Below are 15,102 nucleotides of genomic sequence, written 5' to 3'. Positions count from 1 at the left end.
GCAAGTACTAACAATGGATACCTCCATATATATGATATTCTTTAAAACTTTTGCAACTAAAAACTTAGCTGCATTTTCCAATTTCGTACAAAATGTTGCCAGAAATGGCACTTATTTTCCGTAACTGAACAAGACCTAATTAACTCTGAATCACTTTTGTAAACAAGTAATGCCATTTTCCACTGCTAATACGCCGAAAAAAATGTTCGAAAATTGAGGTTCGATGGAAATATTTACTCGACAAATGAGGTTTGATGTAAAATTCAAAATATACATTTGTCATAACATGAAAATAGTTAATCAATTGACCACATTGTCGTCAATTCATTGAATTATCAAATAGCCAATGGTGCATATATGGAAAATTTTAAAAGATTGTACCCAGCTATCATCTAAATTCTCATTCATAAACTAATGAAAATAGTGAACAAAAGAAGTATATTAATTATTTTCAATACATTTATTGACATAAGTTGTTTTAATTTTCAAAATCTACAGCTAGTCCTACATTTATACAACTTAAGTAGCAGACATAGATGAACATTTAATTCACAAATGCTCATCTATAAATTCACTCTCGTCAAAATTCAGAGGGTCATATAATCTCTTTTTTTCACCTTAAAATTATATTATGAGCCCAAAATATGATTGTTTAAAGGAATAAGGTACCAAAATAGGTGGACCGTTTTTGGGAAGTATCAATTTAGGCCTCCATAATGGATTCGACACGTCATACCTATTACTCTGTTAAGTTCTGATTTATCTCTCCATGCACAATTGAGGGAACTTTATATGCCTATTTTGATAGCTTATCCCTTGTTTAAATCCACCTACTTGTAAGTTAGTTAGCCTTCTGATGCATTTTATTAAATCTTAATTTCCGGGTGTTAAAAGGTTTCTGATGCTACATAATAACCTAACCTAGGTTCTCTTCTTTAATTTTCAATTTGCCATATCAAAATAGTAATGTTCACAGAATTCTGATTAAATCATAAATCCAATAAAGCAAAAGTACAAAGATTTACTTACCCAGAAGTAGCTGCCGGGATGCACCAAAATTCTGAACGATTTTGTATGGGTTCATGACTATCAGTTGATGATCGGACTTAATCGCAATCGCATCCTATCAGAGTTCACACAGATGCTTCCTTGTTCTCCAGCGGCCAGAAGGACGGGTGGGTTGTCGCACGGCGGCGGAGAAGACCCACCCCTCAAAAGCAGGTTCTTTCTGTCCACACAAACTAAATTAGGTCTTGAATTTATAGGCGTAAGAATAGAGTGACACTTATCCATTTTTCATTTTTGTTTTATTTTTTACTTCTCTAATTATTATATTAATTACATTAACGGTACACTTTAGAACCAATTTGAACTTATGTTTATTTTTTTATTTTTTTAATAAACGAATACTTTATTAATTGATATTAGAAGAAAGAATAGAAGACAGAAAAAGAAGGGGTGTAATACCACTCGCTACGGACAGACGAAGAACCGACCGTTCTAGCAAGACTATGAGCCGCACAGTTCACTGACCGTTTAATAAAAGAGATAGACACATTATCAATCTCTTGAAACAAAGATATACAGTCACCTATAATACCAGAAAAATAAGACTTGTTTTGGGTTTGTTGCTTGATTGCCTGCACCACTGGTAAACAGTCCGTCCATAGCTCTATGTTCCTATATCCATTATCCTTGAGCCATGAAAGGGCCTCTTTAACCGGCATAGCTTCTGCCAACGCTGGTTCAAAATGCCCCTCCATTGCTCCATGTTGAGCATACAAACATGAACCAAAATGATTATGCACTAAGAAGCCGAAAGAACAATAACCCGCCTTATGGAATAGCCCTGCATCAACATTACAAGCCACACTGCCCTCCACCGGATTTACCCACCTGCTCGTATTCTGAATAGCTGGAGCTGTTGTTGCACGCATGGAGCATACCTCTCGCCATTCCAAGAAGTCTGTGGCAGCTAGCCGAACCAGCTCAGATGGTGTGCTACGAACCTTATGTTTACTTAAGAAAATGACTCACGATTTTTTTTTTTTTTTTTTTGTGATTTGTGAAAAATGACTCACGATTTTTATTCAATTATTATTCACGGATAATTAAATTGTGTTCTAAGTTATTAATTGTATCATTTACACATTTTATATATGTGTCATTTATCACTTATTAATAGAGATTAATAACCATATGAATATCTATAACAAAATAAAAAAAATAAAAAAAATTATACTGTATTTTATACGATTGGGAGAAAAAAATTCAAATATTTCATAGCATGTGACAATATTAATTTTCAATTCTATTATTAAATCGTAAAAAAATTGATTTAAAAAAAAATTCAACTGATAAGTAACTAGTGGAGAATAAAGAATAAATATATGGTTGTATAAGAGCATCTCTAATGGTTGGATACTCCAACCATTTACGTATCATCATTTTACACTATTACAAAACACTCTCAGAACGTTACGAAAAATGACTATTTATTTCTTTGGTTTGGTTTAATCCGGAATTAAAATCGAGTCACTTTTAGAGTATTTGTTTCAAATATCGTAAGTAGAACCGAAATCAAAATGTACATAAAATCAAAATTTATTTATTTAAACTAATAAACATTTATTAGATAACATATAATATTACATTAATAAATAAAAATAATAGTAGTTTTTTTTAACAAGGCAGAAAGTAGTTACTGGAAATAGGTTTGTGTTGCTTTATTAAAAAAATCAAAAAACGTGCTCATGGTTAAATGTGGGATTATGGTTAAATTTGGTTTGGAATGGGAATCAAATATAATTGATGAGAGGGAAATGGGGAATAAGTGAGTCTCATAGTTGGGGTAATCTTGGTTCCTATTTCTAAACCAAAATAGTAAAATCAAGGCATAACACTCATTTAGGCCCTCAAACTAAAAGCTCAAACCCAAATAAATCCCCAATCTATTAAAATCAGCAATTAACCCCCTCAATTCTCTAATTTTCCCCGGACTCTCCCATTGGCTGAAACAAATTGTAGCAGTGGTTTCCAATTGACTGATGTAAGTTATTTTTTGACTTTATATAATAGTATTAAATTCCAATTAATCATTCTCACACAACCTGTCTTCTTTGTCTTCTTTACCATCTCACCAGAAAATCTTAATCTACGGGAGCAGATTCGGTGGTTCTAGAAACTGAGTTCAATGGATAAAGAAGCTTTGGTGATTTATTAAAAATGAGCTTAACTTTGAAAGGAAGATTTGGGATAAATAAAGAATTTGAAATTGTGTATATGAGTTTATTTTTCAGAAGAATTCAGAATTAGAAATATGACTGAAAGTTCCTAATTCAAAATCCCAAAAATAAAATTCCAATTCTTAAATTGAAGTTAGCAAAAAGGTTTGGTGCAGCAATATGCAAATTGAAGCTAGTGTTGGTGGCGATGAAATCATGTTTAGGTATGATGAAAATGGTGAACTCTTAACAAGAAATTAGGGATAAATAAAGAAGAAAGAGAAGGGAAAGTTAGTGAGGAGTGTAAAACCACTCTTATTTAACTAAGAGTGAAGTTCACTCTCTGGATTGTGTTGAGGAAAATTAAAGAGTTGAGGGGGTTGATTGTTGATTTTAGTAGATTGGGGATATAATTGAATTTGGACTATTAGTTTAGGAGCTTAAATGAGTGTTACGCCTAAAATCAAACATTAAGGGGGTGTTTGGCTGCTCCTTTTCATACTCATTTTTAGCTTTTCACTTTAAAATGGAGAGTTTTACGTGTTTGATTAGTAATCTCTTGTTTGCCTTTTACATCTGAAAAGCAGCACTAGGTGTTTGGTTAGTGACTTCTTGTTTGCCTTTTGCATCTGAAAAACAGCATTAGGTGTTTGGTTAGTGACTTCCTGTTTGCCTTTTACACCCGAAAAGTAGTCTTTTATATAAAGGTGGCAAAATGACACAAGTCCCGATTACACGACACGAACACGACACATATTTTTAGTGTTAGTGTTGAGCTTAATAGGTAATGGGTCATTTTTGGGTTGACACGAAACTGACACGCTAATTTTTGGGTTGGGTTAGTATTGATATGTGAACCCGAAAGCAACACGAAATGACACGGATATTGAAAATTATTGTTATATTTTCTCGTATTTTTTATGTCACTTTATTAATAAAGATAATAAAATTATAATTATTAATTGCAAATATTGTTTGAATTTTCTAAATTGTTATAAACACATTACATGACCCTCTAACATGATATTATCAAACTTTTCGATAATTATTGTTAACATACTAATCTAAAAATGATATAAAATGTTTAAAAACAGTACCATATCTTCGTATATTTTTAAGAGTTATTATTAATATATATGCATAACAAAATTACATGTAACCCGAAAACACGACACGAAATCGACACTAACCCGAACAGGTTAACACGACTTTACACGAAAGTTTTTGGGTTTGGGTTTGGGTTTACTCTTTTTGACACGAACCCGAAATGATACCACACGAACACGACTCGAACACGATAATTGCCAGGTCTACTTTTATAAAAACAGAGAATCTCTACTTTTTGGAAAAACAGTTTTTTCCAACAGCAAACTGTAACCGCAAACAACAACAGCAACAGCAAACAGCAAACCGTAACAACAAACAGTAGGTAAAACAAACCGGCCCTAAGAAAGGAAATGAAATATTGTGATTCTCATTCCCCGCCATAGATTTATCTAACCAAACACTCCCTAAAACACTCATTTTAAAAATCTCCACTAATAGTTGGATACTATCTTTTTATTTTAATAGACCCACATGTTATAATATTTTATTTTTTACTCTAATTTATTTTTTGTATTATTAATATTTAATAAATTATTCAATAACATTAAATGTTATGAAATTAATTTTTAAAATGAGAGATGAAGAAAAATTCATATATTTGATACAACTCCAAAAGTAAAATTAAACCGATCATTAAAATCATGTCGTATTATAGTATTTTTTTTACATTTTAATTCACTATTAAAATATCAAAGAAAAGTGTAAAAAGATAAACATGTACGAGTTAATCCATAAAGATAAAGATAACATAAACAAGAATATTATTGATTATAGAACGAGCATAATATTACAAGGAGAAATGCAAAATTAAAAATAAGAACACTTTTAAACCCTTGAATCAGCACCAAACAAAAGTTGTTTGTGTTGAGGCCTGAAAAAACAATATGCTCCGCGTTTTTAGAAGAAATGTTTTTAGAGTTTTCAATACTCTCAACTGACCGAATTCAACAATATAATTCGGTCAATTATTCATATATAAAGGCATTGGAAAAAACGTTATATACATATTAATTCATGTAATTAATTAGGCAATTGAATGAAATTATGACCAACCGTTACAACCATTTCAATTGAATGCTATTAATCACAATTGTTACAACCGTTTCAATTGAATGCAATTACTATGTCAATTGAATATAATTAATTCCAACGTTTCAGAATTTGAACGAAATTAGTGAGTCAATTGAATACAATTAATTCCAACGTTTCAGAATTTGAATGAAATTAGTCAGTCAATTGTATATAATTAGTTCCAAGTGGTTCATTTGAGTTTTAATTTCTCATTCATCATTTGTCCGTTTTAAACTTACAATGTATTTCAAGTTATTTTAAGTGTCATTTATCTGTTACATATTTAACCTTCGAGTTGATAAAAAAAAATAACACTACAAAATTGCTAGATTATGTATTTTTTCCAACAGTATCATCTTCAACTTCTCTAAAAAATATGGTCTTTTATTTATATTTCTAACTTTCTCAAATGATTAATTAATATGATGACATTTCTTTTTCTAAAAATTAATATGATAATATATTAAGTATATTCAATTTAATTAGAATTTTATATTTCCGATTGTAATTGGAATTTTATGCTAGATAGAATTTTTTTTTCTATAGATCATATGTAAACCTACCCTTTTGGTAGTAATTATGCAAAACTATAAATACTATGCTTTCACAGTCAAAAGCAATGAAAGTTATGTCTTCGTTTATTCAGAATATAAAAAATCAATTTAATTCTCATAAAGTTGATTTTTTTAGAATACAAAACTTTAATCTCTTTGCTCATTAATATCATGACATGAATAGTGATATAAATCATTAATAAAAATATAAAATTTCAAGAATTAATTTTTTCTTTTACCATATTTATTATTGAACCAAATTTTTTATTTTACAAAATCATAGTTATCGAAACCTTTTATCTATAAACATTCACTTTCTCTTTATTAACCATGTTATCAAAACTAGACCGATCAAAGAACTGAAAACCACATAGTCAAAGATGCTAATCTTGCTAAGAAGTAAAACAGAATTAACTACACAACAAACTAAAATACATTTTCTACAACTTTGTGCCACCTATGTATCAGATTCGCTCATTTCATTAAACTTACATTGCTTCTTCTATACAATATTGGATTTGAACATTAGGTCTTAATTTTCTATTCACCAATATATATATATATATATATGTATATATATATATATAGTAAAACCCTAATGGTATTCACATACATTTTATTTATTAGGAGCTGATAATGATAACCACAGTTGCTATAATGAAGCATTCCATTTATTAGGTTATTTTGACTAGACTTGTTTGAAAATCTAAAATGAATTAATAGTCAAAATGGCCATTGAATTTCACTGATGGTGTCAGTTTAGTTCAAATCATACAGTCTCGAAGTTGGAAATATTTGATAAATTAACTCAAAAATTTTGACAAATTTTGTAGGTATTGCGATTTTTAGGCTAATTTATTAAATATTGTCAGCTTTAAAGCTAAGTTAATATTTAAAATTCAATTTTGGCTAAATCAATGTTGCATACAAATTTGAAAAGCCATTTTGACTTCTAATTCCATCTAAAATGTGAGTATAAGGTTCATGTAAATTGGGATGGGTTGGGTTTAGTTTCTATCGTTTTTTGTTTTGTCTTCCACAAAGAAGAAGCCTTCCATACACAGGGCGAGATAGGTCTAAAGAGAGAACATATTTTATTGTTGTGGTTGAGTAATGGATAAAAGATGTCAATCCTCTGTTGACTCTACGATTACCAGTAGAAATCACCTTAAAAACCTCAATAATTTATCACATAAGATTTCTAAACCAATCATTCCAACCTCCAACAATTCTCATCTTTTCAATAATAATCTTAACCAATCACAACCAATGGTCTATAATGTTAACAAGAATGATTTTAAGGATGTTGTCCAGAAGCTAACTGGCTCTCCTGCGCATCAAAGCTTCTCTACTCCTCCTCCTATTCACCCGTCTAAGCCTCTCAGCTCTCGCCTCCAAAGTATCCGACCTCCTCCCTTGGCGAACATTACCAACCTCCCCCCTCCTGCATCCAACACTTCCCCCCACCCACCACCGCCTCCTCTATCACCCTTATCACCCTTTCCACCAGTCCATGCGGCTGCAGAATCTCCGGTTTCTGGTTATATGCCTTATCTTCACAACTCGATCCCCACCGCCCATTCCGGATTTTCGCCTCTAGCCCCACTGGATTCTCCTTGCTGCAATAATCTAACCCCACAGCAGCCCTCTGACATGATGACGCCGCAGCCAACGTTTCCGCTGCAGTTTGGGTGCCTAGACTCCCCGCCTTCACCACACCCCTTTTTTACCCCATGTCTCTTGCTATCGCCTTCAGCGTTTCCCGTATCGCCCACATTTCAAATGACAAGCCCGATATGGAGAAGTCTTTGGGATTGGCTGCCTTGAAAACATAGTCTCTAATTGAATGGAAAAAAACATATCCCTGTATTTTGGTGTTGTTTGTTTTTTCTGGTTTTTCGAAATTGTTGTTTTATTTTTCTTGTAAACTTTTCCCTTCTTTAATAATATTTCAGGTCTGATTGTGTTTACAAGTTATATATATATATATTTTCATTCTAGTTGGGATGCACACAACTTTTTTCCTTTCTACTCTCAACTTCCATAAAAAAAGAAAATCCTGAATTATATATTTTTTTTGTATCCTCCTATTTTATATGGTTAATTGGTATTTAAAAACAAATTCAATATGATACCCAAGAAATCACTTAATTAATTACATAATCGGATTAATGTGGCTTTGCTTGGTTATGCAATATAATGTTGAGAATTATGGAAGAAAATTCCAATTAATTTCTACTTTGACATGACACTAAGTACATGTCCAGACTAGAAAGGAAAATTTTAAAAAGCATATACTGTCAAAAAGAAAATTTCCAATTACAAGTTTGAATGACTAATTAATATCTACAATACAGTTTTGGTTGTAATTTACAGAGAATGGTTCAGTTATATACATAATGGTATGCAGGGGACTGACACTTCATTCAGTAGAAGAGATCGATTGTGGGCTTGGTAATTGGAATGTTTCTTACACAGAATGTCTGTGACCACCTTTCCAAGTAAAAAGTTGTTCCAAGATAACATTTTCAAGTATTCAAGTAAAAAGGATCCCATAAAAGGGAGACAATTAAAATTAAAATAGAGAAATTTATAAATTGGGGTAATTTTCTCTTTATTCACACCGATATTCTATCATAAATTTTCCATATTCTTGGAAAGATGCCTCAAACAAGAATTTTTAGCAAAGCTAAAAATTGAGGAAATAAGTCAAAATGAGTATAAACAACTTATAATTCAAAATTTTTTTCTATCCCTTAAACTAGATATAATTCAGAAGGGACGGAGTACTAAATTGAGTAACTTATGCTTAATCATAAATAAAACATTGACTTTTGTTTGTTGGTTTTAATGCAAAATCCATTTTCCTTTTGGGTATCAATCAAAAAAATCAAATCTACACTTCGTCGAAAATGTTAGTATGAAATTTGACATTTATCCCCTACAAAAAAAATTGATTTCCAACAAGTACGAGTTTTATATTCAAAAGGGATTTTTTTTAGTCATCAAGCGTTTTAATGAGACCATAAATAAATAAAATATGAATGACTTAATTAGTATGAAACTGAGTATTTACCATTGTGATAAAACCATCTAGTAAGCTTGACACTTGATCTTTGTGTTTAAATAAAATAGTCCATATCACACGGGAAAAATCATCAGCTATAGTCAACATATATCTATCACCACTAATTGATGTTTGTTTGTAAGGCCCCCAACAATCAACATGAATCAGATCAAACACTTGCAAGGTCTTAATGGAACTTAATCCAAAAGAATTTCTAATTTGTTTAGCTCTTAAGCACATATCACAATCAGCAAAACTAATAATAGAACTCTTAGGCAAATTGAAAACATGTGATAATTTCTCATGTGAGATATGCCCCAAACGTTTATCCCATAATTCGACATCAACATTATTGTCTATAACAGATAAAGACAAATCAGTTTGGCTTACAACTTGTTGAATTACATTCCTATCAAAAGAATCTTTAGCAAGATAATACAGCCATCTCTTCAATCTTCCAACTGCTAATCGTTGATTAAAATTCCGGCCCTGCAAGATACAATATGCAGGACCGATCCTGTAATTTTAGAGGCCCAGGGGCAAGTTACCAAATGGGACCCTAATAAACGATCTAATAAAAATATTGCATATGAAAAAACATTTTATATTGCTTTAAGTACCCAATTTCTCAAATTTAATATATTATGAAATAGTTCTAATAGATTTTATGCTCTTCAGGACACAAAGCATGATAACATAAAAATGAAAAACTAAATCTGAAAATCATCTCACTTAACGGGCTTTAGGGGCTAAATTCTTGAAATTTGAAGATTTTGATGCGCCCAAATTGCCTCTGACGACCAAGTAAATCAGAATCTGATAGAGTTTTTCAAAGACAAAAAAAATGTTATTAGCAATTGGAAATTTCACAATAAAGTGATTAAAGAACAAAATTGATTATATAACTAATGAATTGAATATGAACCGAAGATGAAAGATAATATTATGGTTCAATATTCTTTGGGATTGGAGTGTGATTAAATAAGGGGAAAATAAATTAGAAATTTTGTTATGATTGACGAGTGAGAGAGATACTTATGGAAAGACTTTGAGATAAATTAGGGAACTGATGTTCAATATTATTATCAGAAAATTTGGAAAGAAATTGAGATAAATTAGAAAATTTGGTAATTGATGCCCATGTTTTTAATCAAGTATATTTTTTTTAATTTAATCTAATGCCAACATTTTTAATTTGGAAAGAATCTGATAACAATGTTTTTAATCAAAATACATTTTTTAAATTTAATCAAGTATAGTTTAAAACCCTTAGTACTATACATTATTATAATTGGGCCCTCTCTTGTCCCTGGGCCCTGGGCAGACGCCCCTCCTGCCCATGTTCAGGGACGGGCCTGACAATATGTAGTCCAAAAACATACTGAGATGCCTTGATCTTGTAGCAGCTTACTAACTGACATCAAATTGTATTTGAATTTGGGAACATAAAGCACATTCAATAATTTGAAATTATCAGCAAATAATACTTCTCCTTAATGACTAACTACTTGAGCCTCACCAGTTGGTAAAAATACTCTCTTAGGGACATCTAATTTGACCATATTCCTCAATAAACCAGCATTATATGTCATATGAGTTGTTGCTCCTGAATCAATTATCCATTCATCAATGCTAAGAGAACTTGAGCAAGAACTCTTACCTGCACATGCCCCTGCAAATGCTGAAAACTCTTGTGGAAGATAGTCCTGTGTTGTTTTCCCTTTGAGTATCCTGTGTACTTCTCTCTGCACTAGTTCTTGTACAGATTCTTTCTTAGCAGAACTTCCTTCACCTTCTTCAAAATCGTCTACAGGAGAAAACTCTTGTTGCTCATGAGACATATGTGCCTGATGGTTAACTGGAGCTCGACCTGTAACTCTCTTTCCTTTAAACCAATCAGGATATCCTTTAATACGGAAGGAGAAAACTCTTGTTGCTCATGAGACATATGTGCCTGATGGTTAACTGGAGCTGGACCTATAACTCTCTTTCCTTAATATCCTTTAATATGGAAATACTCACTCTTCTCATGTCCTCCTTTCCTACAATAAGAACAAAATTTATCTTCCTTGCTTTTCACCAAGGAATTAGCATTATTACCCCGATTACTGTAATTGCCACCATTATTATTACGATTGGCATTTCCAGTTTTTTGATTACTGAAATTTCGACTTCCAGTTGTTAAATTCACAAAATCATTCTGAATAGAAGCAATGGAATTAGGATTTCTCTGCTTTTCGATACGTATAAGCATCGAATAAGCTCTGTTGACTGGAGGTAGAGGATCCATCAACAATATTTGATCTCTCACATGATCAAACTCTAAATTTAATCCAGATAAAAATTGCATAAGTTGTTCCTCCTGGACCTGTACTAATTTTCTTGCCTCACAAGAACAAGCAATTGGAAACTTCACAATAGCATATTCATCCCACATTCGTTTCATTTTATTGAAGAAATCAACCAGAGACATACCTCCTTGATTCAAGCTACAGATCTCTTGGCGTAATTGAAAAATCAATGGTCCATTACTCTCGCCATATCGTTCCTCCAGTTCCGTCTATAATTTTCTAGCTGTTGGTTCGTACAAGAACACATCGGCTAAATCTCTGGACATCGCATTTATAATCCAGGAAAAAACAAGATCGTTCTCCCATTTCCACTTCTTGTATGCATCTGAGGTCTTATCTGCTGGTTCTTCATCTTGAAGAATACGATTTGACTTGCATTTGGCGCTCAGAGCGAGCAACATCGATCTCCCCGCCATGGTATGTAATTAGATCCATTCAAAATCGTGCTGACAATAACAAGTCCGGGATTATCATTGCTATTGTTGACAGTTGATGAGCTCGAGTTTGAATTCATTGTTGAATCGCCTTCTCTTTCTCTGGAATCTGAATTGCTATTGTTATTGGAATCGCTACTTTCAGATCTCCCTTCAGATTCACTCAAATCTTCTTCTCTTATATTCTGACTGGAATTCAACGCATCAACATACGATTTGCGTTTTCTAGTCATGAGAAATCTTAGTGATGAGCATCAAAGGATCTGCCATTGTTTCTCTGATACCATAAAAGTGAAAGAGAGAAAAAGAAGAAGAAAGAGATTTCATTATTTTTGTTGCTGATAAAATATCAGCTATTTATACAATTAGAAAAAGCCCTAAGGCTAATTACAATACAACTCCCTTAACTATTCTTATTCTCTAACAGTTAATGTTTTCAATTTTTCATTGCTCATCTTCTTTACAGGAAGGTTATGGAGGTGATATTCCCAGTAGTTTCCAACAACTGCAGTACAATTGAAAACAAGATAATATCAGGAAATTAAAACGAGAACAACTTAATATTGCTGAGGATATGCAAAGAGAGCAATCATTGCACTACAAGAAATCAATCTATAAGTGACAATAATTTGATTGTCACTGGAATTGTTGTAAGAAAAAATTTATTATTCGTTACAATAATTTTTATAGTTATCACAAAAATAAATTCATGACAATTTTTTTAAAATTATCACAAATAGATAAATAATTTTGTAACGATGATTAATTACTTGTAACTAAAAATTTTATGTGACGATTAATATTGTAATAATATATAGAAAACATGTTACAACACAATTATAATTGTTACAAAAGTTAATTGTATGACGGTTTAAAAGAAATTGTCACATTGTACCAATAAAATTTACTTGTTTAGAAATATTTTTGTTACAACAAATAATTGTAACTGAAAACTAAAAATACGTGATAATATATCTTCAGTAATCGTAAAATTTAGTTGTGACAATTTATCAAAAATTATAACAAAATTTTTAAAATATGTGACATAAAATATAATTTTGTAACAACACAGGCATGATCCTCCGAGATGATACTTCCTCGGTTTCCTCAGTTTTAGTTCTATCGTCCATCACTTCTTCCGTTGGCTCTTCCTCCAAAACAGACACGTATAAACCATTTCTCACATTCCTTTTCTCATCGGAGTCCAACAGCTCCTCCTTATTTTCCCCGAAGGATTCCATGACTAAACTTGCTCCGAGCCCAGACCCGATCATGCTCACCCTATGGTTAGGCAATGTATTATGCCTAGTGGAAGGGTTCGCTGACAAAGGATCAGCTATCTTCTTTTCCTCAATCAAATCCTGAATCTCGTGTTTCAGTCTCTCGCAGTTCTCAATAGTGTGCCCATAATTACTGTGGAACTCGTAGTATCCCCTAGCTTGTATCTGCGGAGTAGGCGGTGCTTTGTTATAAGGAGTGAGGGCTTTCAATAATCCCTTTTTCTGCAACCGTTCGAAAACTTTTGCATAGGTCTGATCAAACTTGGCGAACTGCCTCTTCTCGATAGCATTAAGATCAAGCATTTTTACTGCGGCCGATTCTGTACTCGCGCTTGGCCCTCCGGCACTATATCCAGACTTTGTCCACTTGGTATAAGCTTTCTTGGGCTCTCCGTCCCCCTCAACTGTCAAGGCGCAGCTATACATCTGATTGAAATCGGTAAAAGGCATATACCGCAGCTCACTCTTAATATACGGCAATGTGGTGCCAATTACCATTCGGATCTGATCCTGTTCAAGCGGCTTTTACTTCATAACCGCCGCCTTGTCTCTCCACCTCCTCACAAAATCGGAGAAAGACTCACCAGTTTGTTGCTTAGTGAGCGATGAATGACTTCGCTAACTCCTTCCAATCTCTCTTCGTAACCATCAGCAATGCATGGAACCATACGAGGGCAGCCCCCTCCAGATAAGTATTAAACAGCCCCAGGACTTGATCCTCAGTCAGGATCGTGTGATTCATTACCGCGACATACTGATTCATGTGAGCCGTGGGATCCCCGGTTCCATCGAACTTCTTCATGTCCGGGAGCCGGAATTTCAAGGGCAAAGCCGTTGCCGACAAGCAGTTCTTCAAATTATAAAAGTCTTGACTCCCAGAGCTTCCCCCACGCAGATCCTGCACCTCCTGAGTGATGTGCTGCTTCCACTCCTCTTTCTTAGCTTTCTCTTTCTGAAGCTGTTTCTGGATATAATCCTGATAGTCATCCTCGTTCCCGAAGCGGGGACCAGTGTTCACTTCATTCTCAGCGCGCTTACTACCACTCTTGTCATCCTTCAACGCCAGCTCAGCTAGCTGGGCCAAAATTGCGGCCAATTGATCATTAATGTTGTTCACCAAATTTTCTAATTCAGCCACTTTTTCGTCGGTCGCAGACATACTGGCAGAAGACTGAGTATACTCGGACGAAGACGATTCAGAAGCCACAACTGCCGATTCAGAACTGTCAATCTGTAGCTGATCAAACTGCCTGACTAGCCGGTTACTCTCGCGAAACCACAACCGCTTAATGATGAAGTCTGCACGAACGGTATCCATTAGCATGTATGCATGATTTTATATGCATGATTCGTGGTGTGTGCATTTATTTATTTACGGATATATAAGATAAGAAGAACAAACGTCAGTCTAATTACACGTATCACAGCATCTCTCTTCCACCCTTATTCCTCCACACACTCGATGGTCCAGGTCTCTTTCTTAGGATTTTGGTTTGGGGCTCACATTGCGGTCCAGGGGACGCGTGATGCCGACGATTATTGCGGTAAAAGTAAATCATCCATCAGACAATACAGTTCGTTTTGACGCATCCACATCCAGTGACTAAGATATCGACCAAATGGATTGTCCTTTCGAATAACTCGTCTTTTGTCATTTCGCGAGATGCATTAGTTCGGGTTTTGATTCCCTTTTGAGCGTATCTCAGATTTAGACGTGGTAATATAACATTTCGCGAAGTAAAGGTGATAAATTTCTCCGTGCAGACTTCGCAAAAACGGCATATGCTAAGTGAATTTATGGGAAAAACGCAGAGAAAACCGTATATATTTACATTTTTCGATGAAAACAATATGATAAACTGGGAAAAAAGAATCACCATTTCTTCGATGGTAACAAGAAGAAAGAAACCAAGTAACGAGTAGGAACAGGAAGATGAAGAACCATGACTTCGTTTTCTAGGATTAGGAAGTTGCAGAATGAAGAGATGAGGAGAGGAAAAAGAGAAATACATTA

At 33.5% G+C, this 15,102-nt stretch overlaps 1 protein-coding gene across 1 annotated transcript; it reads left to right on the top strand.

Moving 5' to 3' along the window:
* Positions 1-7,069: 7,069 nt before the first annotated feature.
* LOC136233752 (VQ motif-containing protein 9-like) lies at positions 7,070-7,783 on the top strand. The gene has a single exon (XM_066023448.1). The coding sequence runs from the start codon at positions 7,070-7,072 to the stop codon at positions 7,781-7,783; it is 714 nt and encodes a 237-aa protein (XP_065879520.1).
* The last annotated feature ends 7,319 nt before the right edge of the window (positions 7,784-15,102 follow it).

Source organism: Euphorbia lathyris, chromosome 6 (assembly GCF_963576675.1).
Source record: "Euphorbia lathyris chromosome 6, ddEupLath1.1, whole genome shotgun sequence".
Classification (NCBI taxonomy): domain Eukaryota; kingdom Viridiplantae; phylum Streptophyta; class Magnoliopsida; order Malpighiales; family Euphorbiaceae; genus Euphorbia; species Euphorbia lathyris.
Note: the sequence above shows the minus strand (reverse complement) of the source record. Positions and strands in the feature narration are given on the sequence as shown.